General features: G+C 48.1%; 1 protein-coding gene and 1 long non-coding RNA gene across 2 annotated transcripts in view; one reads left to right on the plus strand and one right to left on the minus strand.

Moving 5' to 3' along the window:
• LOC132447840 (chondroitin sulfate proteoglycan 4-like) overlaps positions 1-23,829 on the minus strand; it is a 55,079-nt gene that overhangs the window by 12,440 nt on the left and 18,810 nt on the right. Inside the window, exons 13-21 of the mRNA XM_060038832.1 lie at positions 16,729-16,905; positions 15,928-16,126; positions 7,187-7,318; positions 5,538-5,713; positions 4,960-5,356; positions 4,302-4,473; positions 3,383-3,779; positions 1,559-1,711; positions 771-1,355 (exon numbers count right to left, since the gene is read on the minus strand). Of these exons, the coding sequence (XP_059894815.1) occupies positions 771-1,355; positions 1,559-1,711; positions 3,383-3,779; positions 4,302-4,473; positions 4,960-5,356; positions 5,538-5,713; positions 7,187-7,318; positions 15,928-16,126; positions 16,729-16,905 (2,388 nt within the window). The remainder of the gene's footprint in view (positions 1-770; positions 1,356-1,558; positions 1,712-3,382; positions 3,780-4,301; positions 4,474-4,959; positions 5,357-5,537; positions 5,714-7,186; positions 7,319-15,927; positions 16,127-16,728; positions 16,906-23,829) is intronic.
• LOC132447717 (uncharacterized) lies at positions 9,681-10,270 on the plus strand. The gene is made up of 2 exons (XR_009523182.1): positions 9,681-9,942; positions 10,033-10,270. It is a non-coding gene; the product is annotated as an uncharacterized LOC132447717 (long non-coding RNA).

Here is a 23,829-nt window from a genome sequence, read left to right on the forward strand (position 1 = left end):
CTGTATACTTGGAATGGCTTTGCGTAGCAATGGTTAGTACTTGCACTTGGTTCTATGAACATCTTTACTGTACCGACAGTGATGTATTGTTTCACTTCTAATGACAAATGTACTTATTGTATGTCACGTGGGAAGAAAGTCTGCTAAATGCCCTAAATTTAAATGTAAATGTAATCTTGGATGTTTTCCACCCGCCACAACCCATCTACGAAAAAGGCTATTGAAACAAATATTAAGTATTTATATACTATTATGTTAAATACATTAATATATATGTTTATTTAGTATATGCTACATGTGAACCTCCTAAGATGTCACAATTTGATTGGTTCGCAATCATGGGATATTGGGCAATATTCCATGATTGAGATCTCAAACTTGGGATATTGTTTTGATGTGCGTGACGGTCGTCTCTTCGCGCTAATAAAAACGAATAAACCGCTAACGAAAACAATTAAATCCCGGCAAAAAGTGCAATCTAGTTTATTTTTGGAGTGTTCATGTGTAGTTTATACTAAAACAATTATTAACCTCAGGCTCCGTGAATTCCCCACTATTCACTTCGCATTCGGCGAATAATTGTTAAACATGCACCAAATAGCGCATTGTGTACCACCAGTGGTATGCTTACCATAGTTAGAGAACCACTGGTCTAGAGGGACTGCTGTTGTGCTGGGCAGCTCGAGTGTCTGACTGTATCAATGAAGTCAAAACAAATCCCAAATGTATTTGGTGACAACACTGTGGGCCGACCAAAGCGACGGAGTTACCTTCACCAGTCGGCCGTGCTTGGGCGGAGTGAGGACGTGGAAGACGGGGTCGGCCCGGCTGACCCTGGCCAGCTCTGAAGCGTCCATCATGGCCTTGGACAGCTTGACCGCCACCCCGCTGGGCACGCGCACCTCCTCCCTCAGGAAGACCAGCGGCCGCACCGTCACGCTCACCACCTGCTCCGTCAGGTCCCTGTACACCACGCCGGGGGAGGAGGACGCTGACACTGACAACTTAAAGCTGTCCTTTGATTCGCTGAGCTCGGTCATGTGATACACCACCCGACCCAACCGTAGGTCCTCGTGTCGGAAGGCGACCACCTCCAGGTCGTTGATGGCGATGCGTCCGTGGCGAGGGTGCGTCGTGACGGTGTAGGTGATGTTGCCGGGGCGACGGCCATTTGTTTGGGCGGCCAGCTGAGTGGTGGTGAGGACCACGGCGGTTCTGCTTTGAACCAATGAGAGGCCGGTGTTGTTCACCATGGAGATGGTGGCCTTGGTGACCTCCAGACTGAAGATCTTATAAAGCGGCCGGTGGTATCCGTCGGTCACGTTGAAGTAGAACACGCCAGTGGAGGGCTCCCCCTAGAGGTGGGAGGACACATTTATTATATAATGCACTAACTCCGTCTGGTAATCCTTTCATAGCGTGAGTTCCTGAATCTAGCCCAATCTAAATCGTTTTATCTCAACCCATCAGGCCCATCTGTGACTCCCATCAACAGCCAGCTAAAGGAACCACAGTTAAAGCAGGATGTAGTGGTAAGAGTGGAGGAGTGGTCAGGGACCTGCTGGACAAAATGCAGCCGCCCGTGGTTGACGTCATACTGGGTGAAGGACGCCACCGCCTCCGGCCTCTCCCCCAGGGTCAGGTACCCGTTGCTGGGCTTGCGGATCACGCTGTAGTGCAGCTCCTCTGGAGGGGTGTCCTGGTCGTCCACCTGGATACAGTGAAGGTTTGGGGTACGTCCGGGCTAATGCTTCTTTTCAATTCTACAATTCAGCTCACAAATGACAATTTTTGGCATAGACAAAGACAAATCGATCCACAACTGACCTTGGAAGCCCTAAAGGTGCGGACACACCAAAAGCGTATCCCGCGTACCATGTACGCGCGTAACGCAGCTAAAATGTTGCTTGACCATTTTGTGTCAAAAATGGTCCCACATACGCAGCTACGCGCCTGTGGCTGCGCTGGATTTAGGAGTCCGAGGAAGGAAACCCAAACGCCGCCGTGTTTGGGTGCATGATAGAGCTTGAATCGGGTTAGATTAAATAATCTCGGATATAAATAACAATAATCGGGTTAAATAACTTCACATGGTGTGTCTGGTGTGTTTCCAGCATTCGTAGTGTTGATCGGCAGAGAAATAGTCCGCCAAGACGTTGAGGTTGCTTAGCAACCAGAGACTCTGTCCATGCAAGTGAACGGAGCGTTCACTCTTCGTCATAACTATCAAACCAAACATCCTTCACATTCACCGAGTGAACATTATGAAAGTAAAATGCACATTTCTCACTAAAAATGTTTCCATAAACGCATTTAATGGCGTAACTATGTTACTATTTCCACCCAGAATAAAGAAAGATGTCGGCCGTATGCTTCTGTGCAAGGGTCACTACTCTCTGCCAGTGACGTCGGGTCAAGCTCCACGCTGATTGGCTATTGCGGCTAAGTATCACGCGCATGAGCGTAAAAAGTAAAAAAAATTGAACTCCTCGTGTACGCGCGTATATGTACGCGCGTATATGTACGCGCGTATATGTACGCGCGTATATGTACGCGCCTCATACGCCCCTAACGCGAGTAAAATGTTGCTTGGTACGCATGATACGCGTGTACGCACCTCATACACGCGTAAACAAATGCTTCCCTATGGAAAAATTGCCGATTTTATACGCGTTTGGTGTGGCCGTACCTTAATAAGAAAACACTGAAGTCTACAGATTACAGTCACACTAAATTCAGACTACATTCACACTATATTTACAGTTCATTCCGACTTCATTCACAGTACATTCAGACTACATTCACAGTACATTCAGCCTATGTTCAGACCCTATTCAGACTACATGCAGACTACAGTCACACTACGTTCAGATCACATTCACCCTACAGTCACACTACATTCACCCTACATTCCGACGACATTCACACTACATTCAGACTACAGTCAAACTACATTCAGACTACATTCACACTACATTCAAACTTCAGTCAAACTACATAAAAAAAACATTCAGAATGCATTCAGACTAGTCACTACATTCAAACTCCCGTCACACTACATTCAGACTAGTCAACCTACATTTAGGCTTCAGTCACACTATATTCAAACTATAGTCACACTACATTAAGACTACCTTCAGACCACATTCAGACTACATTCAGACTACATTGAGGCTATATTCAGACTACAGTCAGACCAAATTCAGACTACATTCAGGCTACAATCAGACTACACTGCGATGTTCAGATTACATTCAGACCAAATTCCGACTACATTCAGGCTACAATCAGACTACACTGAGATCCCATTCACCAAACGTAGAACTGCGGTGCCAGATATCCATTCAGTTCACATCCCCTCAAGGCAAAGGGCAAGCCCGACCTGAAGGTTCTCTGGCCCCAGGGTGATGGTCTCCCCCACCACCACCTGGACCCCCGGGGCGCTGGTCCTGAGGAGGGGGGGCTGGTCGTTGACAGGCTTCACCGATATGCTGAACCTCTCCATCACCTCCACGGGGTCCTCCGAGCGCCGCTGAGGAGGCCTGGCAAAGGAGGAGAGAGACAACGGCTCTGGGAGCGGGGACGGTGACCATGAAGAGGTCGATGATGATGACAACGATGATGAGGAGGAGGAGCAGGGAGGTGTGGAAGAAGAGAGTTTTTCTGAAGACGCGACCCAGGCTCGGAAGACGAAACCGTCGTTGATGGTGTCTGAGTTGTCATGGACGTACGCAACGCCGTGCGTTTCCAGAGACTTCTGGGAGAAGATCAGATGTTCCCTGGAGGAGGACGAGAAAAGAAGAAGGTCTTTTTTAGACAATGTTTTATAATTACCTCTGCAGAGACAATACCTGACTGTAGTTAGTTAGGCAACCTCCACGTACTGCAGTACTTTTCAACTTCCATATCCTGCACTGTGTTTAGCTGGTTCTTGAGGTAAACGTGGGCACACAAGGATTTATGTTAGGTGTCAGTGGGGAGATACAGAGCCATACATCTTGGAGAACAAACTATCTTCTTAGAGAAAAGCCTACCCACAAGCATTTATGATACAGGGGCTAAGGGGTCGAGGGGCCTAACATGGGAGGGACTAAGGCTAATGCTCCCCACATGTGACCTATGGCCTCAAGCAATGTTTAATACAGTGTTATTCTGCTGCAGACATCCTCAGAGCTGGAAGGGATCATTTAGGTTACTTTAGGGGCGATTGATCTGACCATATACACACAAGGAACATGCTCATCTAAAGGTTCTACCAAACGTAATTTTCAATCTTAAGATGCGGTCGTCGCGGTACTCACTTGCTGAGATTCTGTCCTCCAATAGAAAGCATCCCATGGCGGGGCAAGGCGATCACATGGTACAGCACCCGGTGACCATGACGACAGGGTTCTGGAACTCTCCCCATGAGGTTAGAGGCGTCCAACTTGTACCTGTCAATCATAACCTTACCCCCCTCCTCCACCAGAGCACCTGGGAGAGAGAGGGGGAGAGAGAGGGGGAAGGGGAGAGGGAGGGGGAGAGAGAGAGAGAGCGGGAGAGGGAGTGGGAGAGGGAGGGAGAAAGAGAGAGGGAGGGGGAGAGAGAGAGCAGAAGATGGAGTGGAAGAGGGAGGGAGAGAGAGAGAGAGAGAGAGGGGGAGAGAGGGAGAGGGGTCGTATTTCAGGCACAATCTATATTGAACTTGCAGAATCTACAATATATCTTTCAACAACACGCAGGTGAAAGAGATACATTTAGCCGTCTAGCATAGACCCCCATTCAATCTGCACTTGCCCGTGATCACCCCAGTGGAATTCTAACGGAACTGCAACCAAGTTCGATACAATGGGGCTCAATAGAGAGTTCGCAAGCTCTGGTGGTGACTGTTGTTAGAGCTTGCAGAGATTGCAACAGCAAGAGGTTCCATTTCGACACTGTATGCAAGTCTGGGCCAAGTTCCAAGAACGTATGGCTGACCTGTGTTGGCCCGGAGCTGGGATTTGCCAGCATGGCTGTCCTCATCAGAGGGTGTCTGGTCCTCTGACTGGGTCTCCCCAGCATTGGGGTCGTGGAGGTCGTTGAGGGGATGGTGGTGGTGAGGGGGTAGGGGGGTGGCGGTGGGGGAGTGGGAGAGGCGGCCGTCAGATGTGCTGCCCAGCAGCGGGGTCTTGACAGTGGGAGGGTGTTGCGGGGGGCTGGTGGAGGTGCGGGGGTAGTCTGTGGGGGGGGTACTGTATGCGGTGATGAGGATGGTGAAGGTGTGTGGTGGGAGGGAAGCGGGCGGGGCGGAGACGGTGAAGAGGAAGGCGTCCTCCGCTGACCCGCCCACCGCTTCTGGAAGGTTCTGGTCGTACAGGATCACTCCAGCGTTCACCTGAGACACAGAAAATCAACAGGTACGTAGGTCAACAGGTGGACAGCGGACACATCTCTCAGGTTTAAACTAAGAACCACCAAACAGAGCTGTGATGGGCTCTTGTTTCAGGCCTGGTTTGGTTTCTGCGAGCAGCGGATTGGATGGCAGGCTCAGTGTTTATGATGTCATTATCACCCACCATGCCCTGGGTGAATGAGGACACCGGCCGGCTGGAGTTGTCGGCGATCCGCTCCACCAGGTGCCCCAGTTTGGGGGGCGTGGTCACCGTGAACACAGCAGAATGGCTTCTCGTGATGTCACCGTCGTTATCGGTTACCACCTGAAGCACTTCCTTGGAGACTGTCGTCACGGAGCCTAGGAGACAACCAGGAAATGACTCATCACCCCTTTCAACCAATGGTGAAGAATCAACACCTATTATACCTGCTGCTATCAGAACTGATAAACAGTTCACATATGTAATATAAATACTTTAACAGGTGTCAACATTAATTACAGTTTGAGACTAGAAAACACAAAACTAAATGTTGAAAATGCCAAATTCAAGTGTTTTGAATTCTGTGAACTCAGATATTCTTTGAAATATGATATTCTGAATTAGAAGTCAGCCTTTCAAACTTGTATCATAACATCAGACCGTACGTTTGAAACAACCTACTTTAGCTTTTCCTGTTCTCACAAGTCCTTCCAATCAATGGCACAGTCTCACCCAATGGACTCCAGATAAGGTTGTATTTATAGACACAGGTCAGCCTAGTGCCATCAGACTAGAGCACAGAGTCAATATGTTCGAACGCTAACACCAGAAAACTGAGCGGTGGTAGGATCCACGTTTAGAACTGGTCTCATGCATGCAGCTCCACCAAGATCCAAACAATAATCACCCAGGGGCCTCAGTTATCAACTGTACTAACGCACCGATTTGTGCCTATGAGCAATGCCATGCTTATGGAATTTACCAAAATGTACTTATATTTAGGAATGTGTCTAAATATAAGCACATCTCTGGCAATGCATACGAACAGTATCTAGTGTTAGATTAGCGATATTACAAGCAAAAAGTGTCAACGTATGCATTAGGGAATAAACATCCACATACAGTATGTCCCGTGTTTACTTTAATTAGAAAACATTAAATTACTCCATTGTCTAATTATTTATTTTAAAACAAATTGGTGTCTGTTGTGTTCTTCAAGAAAGTAGTCTAAACCGGATCGCTTTTAACTCACTTTATTTGTTAAAGTATTTCGGGAAGGTAACTATGATGCAAAAGGGGGGGAATTGTATCTAACATGCTTGTGAGCGACAAACAGCAGAGCCTCTTCTAGCTCCGGGGCTTTCCCAGGGGCTCTCAAAGGGTCTGCCCTATGTTTCTGACCTCATCTGGCTCCTGGCGCTGCGCTTGTATCAAGTAGGCGTGGCCTATGTGAAGTAGGCGTTGCCAATGTGACGTCTTAACTCCGGCTTCCGCGTCTGTCTTAAAGATGCTGCCTTCTGTGGCTGGGGTAGATATTACAGCTTGTCTGTTTGATCCTGCTCCCTTGTGGCTGTGTGTAGTAGTTACAGCTTATGTGCTTAATCTATGTAACATGTCAAACCATATAAAAGTCAAGGTTGGAAAAGGTTTTAAATGTAGTTCAATGGCTTATCTTGCGTTATTGGAAGATTTGGCAAACCAGGCTCTCCACAGGGAGCGTGTTTTCAAAGATCGGCATGGCGGGTTGCTGACGTCTCACGTCTGTGGGCTATGACTCTTTTTTTAAACTTCAGATAGTGTTCTCACTTCCGGCCATACTGGATAAATGTGTGGGAGGTTGAGGACCACACCTGGGTACACCTCCAGGGGCTGGTTCCTGTGCAGGCTGAGCAGACGGGAGCGAGCGACTGTGCTGAAGATCTGCCGGGGGGCAAAGTTCACCCCATCATTGACCTGGAAGTGGAATCCCCCGGACAGCGCGCCTGCATACAACACAAAAACAACATCAACGTCTTTCTTTGTTTAATTCAACCACAATTAAGTAGCGTTTAGAATCGATAGTTATGATATTATAACTCTACTTCTATGATTGTAGGCGTAGCCGTCTGGGCTTCGCCTGATGGGCTTGTCCCGTGCGCGTGCTCACGCACACTGAAAATTTCAACTATGCACCAATCAACGTGGGCACCGCCCACATTTCCCACGGCACCGTGTATATAAGGCGGCGCATACTGCCGCTCATCCTCCACTCTATTCTTTCAGCTTTGGAGGGTACAACAGGTGGGCAACTAGACGGCTACGCCTACAATCATAGAACTAGAGTTATAATATCATACGCGTCTAGGCTTCGCCTTATGGGCTAAGGCGAACTCCTGCTGGACCCCAGTCCAAAAATTTAAGTCACCAGGGCACATCAGACTCAAAAAAGCCGAGGATGTGCAAAACACAACAGCTTAATAAAAAACAAATTCCTCCTAGATCAAGCAAGGCGATGATCAAGAGAAAAAGTGAGTCTGTAAAAACTCTGGCTCAATCCGTGCTTCATGGAATCCATGAAAAGGAAAAGAAAAACCAGAGTAATACGGTTTCCATTAGGTCCGCTACCAATGGGGGCGGAGCTACAGAGTCGAACTCTCCAATAAGGAAATTCTCTCATTCGTTTCTCATTTGAAAAAAACGGCGGGAGTGCTATAATGGCAGACAAATCCAAATCGTCAACTGGCGAGCCAATAGGAACCCCTCTAGTCTTTTTTTCATTTGAAAAACGGCGGGAGAGAAATACTGGCAGTCAAATCCAACTCGCCAGCCGGCGAGAGGATATTAACGATGCCGCTTAAAAGAACATGTCTATATTCTTAAGCCGTAGAAGGGGCCCCGGACTCCAACACAGAGTGGCCCTGGACATGTCTAACATGTAAAAACTGACAAAGGGGCCGGGGGAAGACCAAGACGCAGCCGCGCAGATGTCTTTCACCGAAACGCCTCTGAGTAGAGCCGTTGAAGCGGCCACGCTCGTGTCGAGTGAGCTTTAACACCCAATGGTGGCGCTAAGCCCTGCCAAGAGTAGGCTAAGCAAACACCCTCACATATATAGCGAGAAAACCACTGTTTAGAGAGAGCGAAAACACACAAACAACTGTTGTGTGGAGCGGAACGTGGCAGAGCGTTTCACATAGCCAGCGCCCGCAGCGGACACAGGAAATGCAACTCTGCCTCCGCCTCACTAGAATAAGGCGGGGGGTGAAAAGCCTTAAGCACAATATCACTTGAACGGAAAGAACTGTTAATGTTCTTTGAGAGGAACGCAGGATTAGGTCTGAGCAGCGCAAAGGAGCTGTCCTCGTTAAGCAACAAGCAGCTCGGGCTGACAGACAGAGCGGTCAACTCACTGGTCCGCTTGGCAGAAACCAAAGCCAATAAGAGCGCCATCTTAAAGGACAGGGCATCCAAAGGGGCCTGAGACAGAGGCTCGAAGGGGTCCCTGGACAACCCGCGCATCACGGTGGGGAGATCCCAGCATGGTGTAAGCATGCGCGAAATAGACCTAACACTTCTAGCCCACGCAAGAATCTCTTGATCAGTGGATGGCTGAAGATCGGTCTACCATCACAGCCTGCATGGCCAGCCGAAACGGCTGCCGCATAGACATTGATAGTGGAGACTAGGGGTGTAACGGTACATGTATTTGTATTGAACCGTTTCGGTACGGGGTGCTCGGTTCGGTGCGGAGGCGTACCGAACGAGTTTCCATACGGACATATTAAGTAGAGGACTGCATGTGTGGTAGTGGTGGATTCAATGATTCGTTTCCGTGACCCAGTTCGCGTGATTCAGTTCGCCACGAGGAGTCGTTCGCGAATCGTTCGTTCGTTCGTTCGTTCAGTCGAGTTTCCGGTAGCACTAACTCCACTGAGTCTGACTCAGCTGAGAACCGTGCAATGGGGTCCATTCCATGATGCGATTTACCGCTACCGGAAACCAGGCTGAACGAACATACGATTCGTGAACGACTCCTCCTAGTACAGTCGAGTTTCCCGTGAATCGATTCACCGGAAACTCGACTGAACGTGGAGGAGTCGTTCGCGATTCAGCCTAGTTTCCGGTAACGGTGAATCGCATCATGGAATGCACACCATTGCACGGTTCTCAGTTGAGTCAGTCAGACTCAGTGGAGTTAGTGCTACCGGAAACTCGTTCGTTCGTTCAGTCGAGTCTCCGGTGAATCGAATGGTGAACGAGACGACCGAACGAACGAGAGAGACGAACTGGTTCAGTTCGTTCGTCCTAAAGACTCGGTCATTCGAACCGGTTTGCGAACGAACGAGCCAACACTAATGTGTGGAACATGCTGCGGCCGCACATGGACAGTTGCGCACACCGTAGCTGTGTTCGAAATCGTTCCCTATTAACTCACTCAATCACTATTCCATATATAGTGTTCATGACATAGTGCACTATTTAGGGAACGAACAAACGAGAATTCGGACACTACGCTGAACATTTCTAAACGTCATTTGCGTCAGTAAATGCGCCGGGTATTTGTGTGACGCAGACAGATGCGCCCACATCTTGTAAACAAACCGGGCACTCACGAGGAAAGCTGGAGGTTGTATTGATGTTGAATGTTACATTTCCTTGTTCAAGTTTTTTTTAAATTAATTTTGAATGTTAAATATTCTATTTAACATTCACGCAGACAGATGCGCCCACATCTGTGTTAAATCCCAAATAAATTGTTGACATTTCTAAACGAAAGCCGGAGACTCCATCATTAAATATATTCGTTTTCGCGGTTATTCAGCTTCTTCTTCTCCTCCGGAAAAACACGACCACATTGCATTGTGGTATACGGGAGTAACATGTAGGGTACATCGTATGTACAATACACTCAAATTTTGGGTATTATTATCCTGCAGATAATGTGGATAAGGAGATTTTTCTGGCAAAAAACATAAAGATTGAGTGAAAGTCATCAGGGCTAAAGATTGGGGGGGGGGGGGGGAGTAAAAATTTATCTGAGCAACAACTTGAAACTGTTTAGTGTTGCAATTGTTCATTGTTGCACATTAGATTGAGAAAAGATTTGTTTTAAAAAAAACAGCCTGAGCCAATGTTATTTATTTTTATTTCTACATTACAGAATCTTTATATTTTTGAGCAGAATTCTAGCTTTGTATTGTCTAATGTTCCGATTGTAAAAAGCACCAAAGTGTGTTATGAACAACTTGAAGCACATGTTATGAAGCACATTTATATTTAGCATTTTGATTTTTTACTGTACCGAAAATGAACCGAACCGTGACCTCAAAACCGAGGTACGTCCCGAACCGAGATTTTTGTGTGGAGACGGCCAAAGTGGAGACGGCCAAACCTTTTTCCAAAAGTAGACCTACTACAGAAACGCAAGCACGCTTCCCACCTCGCATTGAGATGGGACAGCGTGGTTCCTGTCACACCAATCAGAGAAAGCGCCCCACTTCGCCACATAGAGGGAAGAAGTAGAAGGTGCACGAGCACTCTGGATAGTGTTGATAACCTCTTCAGGCAAACCTTTGCCCCGCAGGATCAACCTCTAAGGAGACAAACCAACAGCCGTCCCGAAACATCTGGCGGGTGGTGCACTGTCCCGTGGACCTGTGAAAGCGCATCCGATCTGAACGGTACCGGCCCCGGCACCATCCGTGAGAGCGCCGCTAGTTCTGGAAACCACAGTGCTGAGCGGTTCTCCGGAGCCACTATAATGAGGGATAATCTCTCCTGTCTGACCCGTTCCAGAAGAGGAAGGATCAACTGGAGCGGGGGAAACTTATACAAAAGAGCCCGTGGCCAAGGTGTGTGTGCCAACGCATCCACCCCTAACGGAAGATCCCGAGGGATGAGAGAGAACCACCACCTGCAGTGTGTTCTCCCTGGACGCAAACACGTCCACCTGAGCCGTCCCAAACCTCTGCCAGATCAGTCTGACAATGTCGGGATTTGACCGCCACTCGTCTCGGCGGGGACCGCTGCGAGACATGAGGTCAGCCCCGAAGTTCTGGGCGCCCGCGATATGCAGGGCTCTTTCCTCACAGCGGCGAGTTCCACATTATGTGTGCTGTGGGGGGCGTAAGCCACTCACCTCCAATTGAGTGAGAGAGGCACGTTCCTCCCCAACCCGTCAACGAGGCCTCCGTGAAGAACAATACCTAGGACGTCACTCTGCCCAGGGGAAAACCCCTGAGAAGGACGGGTTTTCTTTCCCAATATTCCAGGTCTGTTGACACCGAACGGGGTACAAGGAGCACCCTGAGCTTGTGTCGCATGGGGTCCAACCGTTGCAAACCACTGCTGGAGTCTGCGCATAAAGAGCAGACCCAGGGAACCACGGGATGGGCGGCTGCCAACAGCCCTAACAGGCTCATGGTGGACAGTGCGGTCACGTTTCTGCGAACACGAAAGCGGGAGAGTTTCAACAGGATGACGTCTCGTCGACGAGGCGAGGGCATCGCTGTCATGTTGGCTGAGTCTAGGCAAAGCCCCAGGTAGACTGCTGGCTGGGGAACGGGGAGCTCTTTTCCCAGTTGATGGCAAAACCAAGGAAAGAGAGATGGTTAAGGCGACCTGGCAGCTGAGGAACGCTGTCCAGGAATAACCCGTATTCCTCGGCCCCTACTGCCTCCAAACTGTGTGTGAACCAAGGGCCCCCTCCCATGAAAGGGAGGGGGCTCAGCGAGCGTACAAACAGCAAGCTGTATAGACGCGGCGCTCATGTCCGCTGAACAGGAAGCGAGCCGTCTAGCCGCTGCACTCGTGCCCGATGAACGAGCTGTCTAGCCGCAGTGCTAGGATCGCCGCGTTGTCCGCTAGCTGTAACCACAGCGCGCAGACCCGTCTTCTCACCTTCCACAGACTGTAGGAGGGAGGTAGAGGGGATGATGTGGGGAACTAGTAGCCTGGTACACGCGTCTGTATCTACGGCCTCGTGTAACGAGTCTCCAGCCCGCCCACGAAGCTCAAAGGGACACCGCTTATTTGAAGCAGGTGAACCAGAGCTTATGTAAACACGCCGTCCGGCCGCCACCCTACAGCCACCAGATTGAGGGGGGGAAAGAGGCAGCCTAGAGGACAAGCGTAGGATGCAGTTGGCCTAAGGAATATCGCTCTTTAGGAAGTATGTTACAGACTTCAGACCCTCTAATGCCTCCACCCTGCCCACCGACCCCTCCTTTCCAGATGAGCTAAATAAGTTCTATGCTCGTTTTGACTGCAACAACAATGAGATGGCCAGCAAGGCCACTCTCCCTGCAAACCACTTGCCCCTCACACTCTCCCCTACAGAGGTGAAGGCAGCACTGAGCAGAACCAACAAAGGCTAGGCTGTTGGCCCCGATGGCATCCCCGGACGTGTACTCCACACGTGTGCAGAGCAGCTGACCAGGGCCATGACCAGCATTTTCAACCTGTCTAGCCCAAGCAAAAGACCCTGCGTGCTTCAAATCCACCTCAATTGTGCCTGTCCCTAAACACAGTTCCCCAAAGAGCCTGAATGATTACCGACCTGTGGCACTCACTTCCACCATCATGAAATGCTTCGAGAGGCTGGTCTTAGCCCACCTGAAAACCAAATTTTCACCCACACTAGACCCCTATCAGTTTGCCTACCGTCAAAACAGGAGCACGGACAACGGCATCACCACAGTCCTACACCCAGCCCTGTACCACCTGAACCTGTGTAACACCTACGTAAGGCTGCTGTTTATTGATTTCAGCTCGGCATTCAATTCAATCATCCCCTCCAAACTAATCAATAAGCTCAGTGTCCTTGGCATCGACCCCCTCCTACGCAATTGGATACTGGACTTTCTGACCAACTGACCCCAGCATGTCAGACTGGATAAGCTCACCTCCCAAACACTCATCCTGAACGCTGGTCTTCCTCAGGGCTGCGTGCTGAGTCCCCTCCTCTACTCCCTCTTCACAGGTGACTGCAGTCCTGTTCATGCTTCAAACACAATCGGGAAGTTTGCAGACGATACAACCGTGGTCGGGCAAACCCAGCAAAAATGATGAGTCGGCATACAGGGAAGAGGTCCAGCACCTGGCAGAGTGGTGCAGCAACAACAACCTGGCCCTCAACACAAGCAAGACTAAAGAGATCAGTGTGGACTTCAGAAGGAACAAATAGGCAGACACCCCTCTGTCCATATCAATGGGGAGGAGGTTAAGCGTCACCAGCTTTAAGTTCCTTGGAGTCCACATCTCTGTGGACCTCTCCTGGACCCCCAACCAGAGTTCCCGTTGTCCGGTAATTACCAGTCTTTGACCGTAAAAAAATGAGGAGGACCGAAAATTCTAAATTTCTCCGGTCAGAATGACCGATTGGAAATAAGGCCCCGTCCACACGGAGCCGAAACGGGCGAAAACGATCCGGTTTCGTTTTATGCAGAATATTCAAGGCGCTGGTTCTCAACAGAAAAAAGTGGAGTGCATCATCCCTGCGCGCATACAGCATAGATAGATAGATAGACACTTTATTGACCCCTTGGGAATGCTCCTTCAGGGAAATTCAAAATTCCAGCAGCGGTAGTACAGACAAGACACATAAACAAGCAAGAAAAACACAAGCTAAAATGCAACAAGACATTGTATAAATAAATAAATTTTAAAAAGAAGAAGCAGCAGCAGCAGATGTTAGAAGCAATTATTATATCTTATTTGTGTTAATAATGGATTTATTTACTATTTATTTACAGCATGCGCGCTGTATACAAACATTCAGTCACGAGGAGATTCAACCTTTTAAATTTAGCAGAAATACTTTTGAATGTGTTCATTTGGATTGTGTTTAAATATGCTACAGTGGTCATTTGTTTAACCAATTCATGTAAAACAATGAGGGTTTTGATTGTAGCGTAGCCTGTGTGATAAAATAAATAAGTTGTTACATTTCGTGCACTCGCTCAAATTGATCGCTATAGACTACCGTAGGTTTATGAACTAAACGGCCGCAAGCTGGCGAAAGCCGGTGGCAAGCTTTGCGGAGTACCGGTATTTAACAACCATGGCGAATCAAAATATGATCACACACTTCTTCTTCTTCTTTATATAGCCTGCCTATACATTTTTTTAAGTGCAATAAACACGGACAATATCCGAAAGATTTTTTTCCAATTAGACCGGTAAAATGAAACCTTCCCGGTCACATGACCGGCCCCAATTTCTTCTAGCGGAAACACTGCCCCCAACATCACAACCCTGATCAAGAAGGCACACAAGCGCATGTTCTTGCTCAGGAAATTGGCTAAAGTCCATCTATCCCCCCAAGTGCTGCTGAACTTTTACCGCTGTACCATCGAGAGCATCCTCACCACCTGCATCACAGTCTGGTATGGCAAGTGCACCATCAAGGACCAAAAATCACTGCAGAGGGTGGTGAAGATTGCCCAACGCATCACCAAGACCACTCTCCCTACCATAACCTCAATCTACGAGAAGAGGTGCCTTCGAAAAGCACGCAACATCATAAAGGACACCTCTCACCCCAACCATGGACTGTTTACCCTTCAACGTGGCACCCGCTCTGGGGCACGCTACCGCAGCCTCCCAGGCACAACTAACAGGACTTTAAACAGCTTCTTCCCCTCAGCTGTCAGACTGCATACAAAATACCCATCCATATCTCCTACTGCCTAGTCCCTACTGCTAAGAAGGGTCCCCACCCGCAGCGGTGAAGAAATGCTGAACGGGTGTGAACAGGGGGCACTGGGTAGCCCGACAGGAGGAAGACAGGGTGCGAAAGCACTCGCCTTGCATGTCATCCGACATGGGGGCGAAATGCACATGATTTCGCCGAATAGATCGGCCATCTGGCGTGGCTTCTCCCTGGGGACGACCGTGGCGGTGGAAGCCCTGGAGTGGGAGAACCCGGACGCAGAGTCCGCAAAGATGTCTTCCAAGGAGGCGTCGTCGTCCACCTCGATATGGTCGTCGTCGTCTTCAACGTCCGGGACTTACCCTTAAAAATGTCGATGGCCTCCACTGACGGTGAGAAGAAGAGGTGCCTGGAGAGGAGCCCCTCTTTAGGCAGCGTGCGGCAAGTGACGGGGGTAACCAAGGCAACCGCGGCATGTTCAGCGCCGAAGCATCTGAAACACGCCAGGTGCCCGTCACCCTGCGCCAGTGAAGAGGGACAGGAAGCACAATAAGGCCCTGAAAAGGGCCAGCTCTTAAGGAAGCGCTCTCCAGTGGCCCTGAAAAGGGCTGTTGGTCTGTCGCCTCGCCCGCGCCGCTGCCACAAGGTTCTTGAAACTTAGAAGTCATTATCTGCTGTTGATCAGTACAATGCTGAAAGAAAAGGGAGGATGAGCAACAGTAGCCGCCTTATATGCACGGTGCCGTGGGAAATGCGGGCGGTGCCCACGTTGATGGGTGCATAGTTCTCACCACTATGTGGATGGAGCTGGGGGTGGTGTTGTTAGTGGTACGTGGAGCTGGGGGTGGTGTTGTTAGTGGGCCCGTCTCACCTCTATGTGGATGGACCTGGGCTGGTGTTGTTAGCCCGTCTCACCTCTATGTGGAGGGACCGGGGGCTGGTGTTGTTAGCCTGTCTCACCTCTGTGTATGAACAGCAGCTGTCGGCTGTGGATGTCCCTTTGGGTGAAGGTGAGGATGCTCCTGGACGGGGCGGTCCTCAGGGCCAGGTGTCCGTTGCTGGGGGGCGTGACCTGGAACTCCAGCCCCTCTGGGCCTGTGTCCTGGTCCTCTGCACTCAGCTCCTCCTCCGTCACCTCCGTCACGGAGCCCACCCACACCTGGTGGGGGGAGGGGGAGGGGAGGAAGGAAAGAGAGAACCAAAAGAACACACATAAAAACACAATTACCATTACAGTTTCCAACTGCTTGGGGACAGAGTACGTCTCTGATAATGAGGTTTGACTGAATGTCACACCTCCGAATCTTTAATGAAGAAGAGCTCATCCGAAACGGAGAAGAGCGACCTCTAGTGCTGAATCGCTAGATTCAAGTTTCTGTGCTTGTATTCATGTATATTTAATAATTATGTTTATATTTACGTGTATATGAGTGGGTCATTATGTGTATGAGTGTGTGTTTGTGTGTGTGTGTGCATGTCTATGTGTGTGTGTGTGTGTGTGTGTGTGTGTGTGTGTGTGTGATGTTAGTGTAAGTGATGTTAGTGTCCGTTTCCACGTATCTCTGTGTTTGATGCTAGTGTGTGCGTTGGTGTGCTTGCGTGTGTGTGTGTGTGTGTGTGTGTGTGTGTGCTTGCATCTGTGTGTTTGTGTATGTATGTGATGCTTGTCCGTGTGTGTGTGTGTGTGTGTGTGTGTGTGTGTGTGTGTGTGTGTGTGTGTGTGTGTGTGTGTGTGTGTGTGTGTGTGTGTGTGTGTGAGACCTTGAGCATCTTGTTAGCGGTGACGGTGGGGGTTTGGTCGTTGATGGGTGTGATAGTGATGGAGACGTTGGCCGGCCTACTGTGCTTCCTGCTCTCCGTCTGATTGGCTCTGATGGTGAAGCTGTCACTCAACGTGTCGCTGCCATCATGGATGTAGAATATATACTCTCGCTCCAGCTGGAACATGTCGATTATATATATATATATATAGAGAGAGAGAGAGAGAGCGAGACAGAGAGAGAGAGAGCGGGAGAGAGAGAGAGAGAGAGAGTATTAGCCTGGCTATTGCCAGACCAAGCTCAATCGTAGATTGCACGTTGGTCTGGGGAAGCTGCCGTCATTTTCTTCAGCACAATAGGCGTGATCATGGGCCTCGTTCAAATGACTCTGTACGCAATTGGCTGCCTGCCGTCGCTTCCCTGTCTTCATTGTGTTAAACCAGCCAATAGTGCGCCAGGGGAAAAAGCCAGCTTGGTGATTGGCTCCTGCAAAAACATATCGGAAGCAGAAAGAAATGTATTGCTCTTCTCCAGACCCTTCTGCAGGGCAAACTCAAATCGCTGGCAGAATGGGCGTGGCTATCCAGTCTAGGAGAGTATCCCACTCCAACTGGAACATATAGATAATAAGAATACGTATATCTATATGGATATTTCCTGTACATCAATTTATCTATACAGATATATACCTCTATATAGATATATACCTATGTCAGTGGCGGATGGTGGTTTTGAAAGTGAGGGAGGAAGGACTGCACACTGGGTTGCCATTGGCCTGCTTGCATTAGTTAGTGGCATAAGTATGTGGGACTCAAGTTGTATAAGGGTGTTTGGTGAACTACAAAATAGCAGGGAGGGATAATTATGTGAATAAAATTGATACAAATCCACCAGTGGCAGCATTGTATTCTGAAAGCCGGTGGGCAGCATGTTTTGGACTACAAGGGCAGAAGGAAGGATGCAAAGCCAATCAGTCAAATCAGGCCTACTCTTGATTTGTAAAACTAAATAAAAAGATCTGGGCCTACCATTATGCCCTCAATGACTGAATCATTCACTAACATCCTTTCCACAATATCAAACAGAACGGTCAGATTAACAAACAATTAAAAGAACAACAAGAACATTATTTCACAACTATTTACATAGGCATGGATGTTAATGGACGTTTCAGAATGTTGGTCATGGTGTTTAGCCAATTAAGATTGAGGGACTTCATTTATAGATCAAGTCAAACGTCCTCGCTGTTTGTGTTGCAAAGATATCAGTGACCTGGTCATACCTAACGGGATATTTTTTAAAGTGATTTCAGAATAACGGCGTGTGTAGCTCCAAGTTTTCGCCACCCTCTCAGACGGCTTGGTAACCCAACGGAGGAGGGTCGAAAAATATGCAGGCTCAGCGCGTTTATTTCAGGACCTTGCCAAACCTTTGGCGATGGAAACGCCAATATAAGCGAACCGAGCCACAACGAACCGCACCGCTCGGCGGAAAAGGAACTGAGCCGCACTGTACCGCAACGAACAGTAGCGTACCTCTCGATGGAAACAGGGATACGACTGAGCGGGTTCGTTGGTATAGCCTAGACTTGAGGGGATAACCCCTACCTCCGGGCAGCTCCAAAGCCAGGGCTCCTTCTTATTGGTTCATAGCGCAGCCAGGGCTCCAGCCTATTCATGAATAGACGTTGTACCCCATGTTATTCACCGGCCGCTACAAAATAGTAGGGAGGGATAGTTATGTGAATAAAATTGATACAAAGCCACCAGTGGCATCACTGTAATTTGAAAGCTGGTGGGCCGCATGTCTTTGAAATGGACTGTAAGGGCAGAAGGAAAGGACGCAAAGACCATAAGTCAAATCAGGCCTACTCTGGCCCATTTTTTACCTCAATGACTGAAGTTAATTGGTTGTTATTTAGCTATGTTTATTTTCAGTTACAATTGTTTTAAGTAAAGACTCAAGATCAAAAGTGATTCCATTTGAAATGCATCATGCTCTGAATCATTCACCCTTTCCACAATACCAAACAGAATGGTCAGAGTAACAAACTAGCAAAAGAACAAGAACATTATTTCAAACAACCTGATCTATAAGCATGGTGCCTAGCAAGGAAAGTCAGATAGCAGCACCAACGTGATCTTGAGCGTTTGGTTGCCCTATCACGATTTTTTACATCAGTAAAACCATGAACAGCCCACGTTGGAGACTTGTCTACCTTTTTCTTTGGTCGCTAACTTAGCACTATAACTCAATGAATGGAATGCTTTGTGTAATAAAACATGAACAATGCCCTCTGTTTCTAATGTTTCCATTGTGCGCTTTATTTGCAAATGTTAGAATCTGGCTATCGTTCAGAGGATTTCACTTGCTTTGCGGACTGAGCGGCAATGCAGAGCGGGTTTGTTATCGTCAGCGTTGCCAGATTGGGCAGATTTCCCGCCCAATGATAATTTTTCCAGCCTAACGTGATTAAAATTAGCCCAATTGGGTGGGACATCTGCCCAATCTGGCAACACTGCTCACCATCCACGGATCCTGCTTATTGGTTAATAGTGCAGCGCAAATCGATTTTTGCGCGAATCAGACCCCTTAAAGGTCCCATGACATGCTATTTTATGTATTCTTTAATATAGGTATTAGTGGGCAACTGACACAGTATTCAAAGACGTTCCCGAAATTCAGCCGTGGTGCAGAGTTACAGCCACTCCGAGCCAGTCGCACATTGAGCTTTCCCCAAATGCGCTGTTTTGGTGTCTGTAGCTATAATGCAAATGAGGTGGAGCGAGGCGGGTCAAGGAGGAGGGTGGGGGTGTGGCCCTGAGCAGCTTGCAGCCACGGTACCATGCGCTCTGTTTACAGTGGATGTATCGCAATGGCGAGGCGCACACAGCCATTAGCCGTGTTCTGTAAATATTCTAGAACACACGGGAGTCCTGGAGCTCTATATCTAAATATTATCATATAGCCTACATAGATATCTATATCATATAATATATATTATCACGGCCAAAAGCTGTGTGAGCCGATATTATGAATCTCAAACGACCGCGTTGGGTTCTCCGACGTTCCTGGTTCTTCAACGTCCACATCAATGTGAAGTAGACTGAACCGCGACAAGGAGGAGAAAGGGATTGTTGCCGGGCAGCGCCTCAAGCGGGAGACATTCGCCGCCAACAATCCCTTTCTCCTCCATGTCGTGGTTCATGTTCTTGAGGGAGTCAAAGCCAAAGTTCCTTTCCCCCAATTCATTCTCAACCTTGGCTGAGATAACCCCCAATACGAGTCTCGTTGTAGAAATACCAGAGACCAGAGTCCGATGTGTTATGCGCCATAACACCAAAAGCAGAACGGTTATCCAAATAACAAGGAAGTGTACAACACCCTGCGTTACAGTCCTGGAGCTCTATATCTAAATTATATCATATAATACATAGATATCTATATCATATAATACATATTATCACGGCCAAAAGCTGTGTGCGCCTCCAGACGATATTATGAATCACAAACGACTTTGTCGGGTTCTGCGACGTCTCTGGTTCTTCCACTTTCACATCAACCTGAAGTCGACTGAACTGCTCGCTGCCTGCTGCCGGCTGCCGGCTGCCGGGCGATGGTGCCTCGCGGCAACCGGCGGCATGTCGCAGTTCATGTACTTCAGCGAGTCAAAGCCAAAGTTCCTTTCCCCCAATTCCTTCTTAACCATGGCTCAGATAACCCCCACAACAGTCTCGTTGTGGAAATACAAGACACGTCAAAGCACCGAAAAGAAACACTTGCGTTACAGTGTGTGTATTCACACACACACATGTGGCGCTCGCGCGGTCGAGTCTCATTGGCGGGCCAACGTCTCTGGGCGGGCCAGACAGAGTAAGGGGAGGAGCTTAGATGCTTTGTGACGTCCTAAACACAGACATTCCAAATCAGCACACTTGAGCCTCAGTTTTTTCAAAGGCGAGCAGAACAGCTAGTGCTCGTTTCACACCAAACGCAAGTTTTAGCCACTGGGGGACCATAGGCAGGCTAGGGGAACTCATATTTATGTTAGAAAACCTCATAAAGTGAGATTTTCATGTCATGGGACCTTTAAGGTCACACCCACTCGGAGGAGGACTTTCCTCCTCTATCCCATTGAAACCCATGTTATTCAATCACCGGCCGCCAGTACTTTCGGGAAATGAATGGGAGTCAATGGAGGCTGAGGGAGGATCATCCTCCCTGAAGTAATTGTCAATAGGCGATAGGGGGTGCTAATGTCCCTTTACCCAGGGAAAAAAACATTATAGATTCAAAGGCATTTAAGTAGTCATATTTAAGGGCATTAATTCATTACAGTAGTCTGGGCAATCTACATTTTTTATTCTCAACAATGTTAAGGAGGATCTTCCTCCCTCTCCTCAATGGAAAAGCCTCCACTGATACCTATACATATATAGTTAAGGGGCGTGATTGCCCGTGTCGCAAGGGAGGGTTTACAAAGTGTGTGTTTGATTGGGGGGTTGTGTACGTACCTCTGTCGGTGTGTGTACCTGTCTGTGAATATACCTCTTTGTGTATGTGTGTGTGTGTGTGTATACTTGTGTGTTTCATGAAATGTGTGCTAGCCCGCATCCTGCCTTGGCTTGAAACCGGAATACTTTCACCTGATCAAAAAGCCTACATTAGCCGCCAAGGCATGAATGAGCACGTCTTCTGCCTGAAAACGGCTATTGATGACTTTAAACACGACTCTGCAAAGTTATTCACTGTTTTCCTGGACTTTCGTGATACCTTCGGGTCATTGCCACACAGCGTCATGATTTATGCACTTAGGGAAATACAGCTTCCACAAGTGTATATTGATGTCGTGATGGATGTCTATGAAGGATCTTACATCCAAGTCATTTGTGGTGACACCCTAACTGATCCCATTCAGCTGGATGTTGGTATTAAAACAGGATGCCCCTGGAGTGCGGTGAATTTCATCCTAGCAATCAATCACTGGATCAAGTGGATGCGCCAGTGCGCACCTGAAGGAGTCAGGTCACCAAATCCAGTGCAGGGATATGCTGATGATAGAGATCTCATCACGGGACGAGAGCGTAATCCACTCAATGCTCCACCGCACTGAGGAATTCATACAGTGGTCAAGATTGGAGGTAAAACACACCAAATGTGCTGCGTTCTATGAGAGGAGGAGCGGTGGAAATCGGTGGTATCAAGCCAAATCCGACAAACCCCCATCCTTCACAATAATACAGAACCCAATCCGCGTCTACTCAAGGCATGAAACATACCCATATCTAGGCCATAAATTCAATGTCGCTGGCGACTGGGAAGAATAGGCCAAAGAGCTGACTAATGACTACACTGTCAGACTCGACCTCATCGATTCATCCCCCCTCCCGATTCTAATGAAACTCCAGGCAATCAGAGAAGTCGCTCTTTCAAAAATCCAACACCTGTTTGCAAACATCCATATACCTCAGAACATCCTCACAGAGATGACAAACAAGACGGTGAGCCTGGTGAGGAAATGGCTTGGCTTAAACACCCACTCGACCCGTGACATCATCTTCCAAGCCCGCGGAGATGGAGGTCTCGGAGTCCCAAACATTGAGTGGGTCTACACCGCCATCAGAACCAACCACCTCCTCAAGATGCTCAACTGCGACGACGTGACAGTCTGGAAATGGCCCGTGAATCACTCCTCCTGCATATGCAGCGACGCAAAATCCCACCTGCGAAGGAGAATGACTGGCAATTCCTCGGATTCAAAATAAAAGATAATGGAAATCTGAAAAAAATAAAAATAAAAAATCAGAACTGCAGGCTTCGGTGTGCGGTCAGACTGGATGGATCTCAATGACCTGTGCCACCGCTCAAGAAAAAATCTGAAGTGGGCGGGGCCCCATGGTACACCTGTTGCACTGAACTCTGTTGTCACGGACCCGCTCATCAATGTATGCGCGACCTTTGAACAGGAAGATGGGCAACACGAGCTGTCACTCAAAACAGCGAGAGCCACAATGCTAAGAATGAAAGTAGAAGAGAGTGCACAGCATTGGACTAGCTTAAGCCTGCAGGGCAAACTGGCACTTAGGGATGGGAATTGATAAGAATTTCACGATTCCGATTCCGATTCTGCTTATCGATCCGATTCCTTATCGATTCTCTTATCGATTCTCATTGGGTGAGAAAATGAGTATAAATGTGTTTGTTTGTATTAAATCTCTTTAATATCTGATCAGAAGTGCTTCTAGTATTAGGAAATTGTACATTTTCAAATCAATTGGTCTAGACGAAAAAATATATGTTTGGCTTTTTAAGCCCAAATGCCATCATTATGTAGCCTGGTTCTACCAGACTCTCGTACTTCACTTCATTTCATTTCATTTGTACAGAGAGTCTGGACCTAATCAATTGACAAACGTTAACTCACTTGAAGGCGGGTGTCTGTTGAAGTTTAAAATGATTGGATCTGCCCAGTGCCACTCTGGATCTGCCATAACCAATCGCTAACGTTTGGTTGTGACGTATGTCATGCGCCGGGAATCACGCGCAGGCTGTACACAAACCAAACACCTTGCGCGTCTGCACGAAAATGTCCGTCAACGACAGCTGCAGGTTTTGTTCGTCTAATTTAATTTATCAGGGAAAAATTGCACATTGTAAATCAACTACCGACCTACAACAACAACTCAAACTGGCGTACGACTTTATCGTCATTGTTCTCAGACACGCCCTCTGTTCGCTGATTGGCGGCCGCTGTGGCGGCACCAGAAAACCAAATTACATACAGCAGGTCCAGACCTAGTACTGAAGGGAAATTCAAATTGAGCGGAAGTACTTAGGCGGGCGGAGCCAGGCTAATCATTATGTGCCATACAACTAAAAACAAAGACTGAAAACAGCCAAGTAAGAGCTTGTGCCTTTTGGAATACTAACAGTGCTCATTTGCATTCAACTTGTAACAAAATTCAACTGACATAAACAAAATGAAGCATTGATTAGACAGAGATTTATTAGATGGGCCTACCTAATAAACCGTTGGAACACACAAGACCGGAAACCATAGCAATGCCGGTAAACAAACCCCGAGAAGCCCAATCCCTATGAG

The sequence above is a fragment of the Gadus macrocephalus genome, chromosome 19, assembly GCF_031168955.1.
Source record: "Gadus macrocephalus chromosome 19, ASM3116895v1".
Lineage (NCBI taxonomy): Eukaryota > Metazoa > Chordata > Actinopteri > Gadiformes > Gadidae > Gadus > Gadus macrocephalus.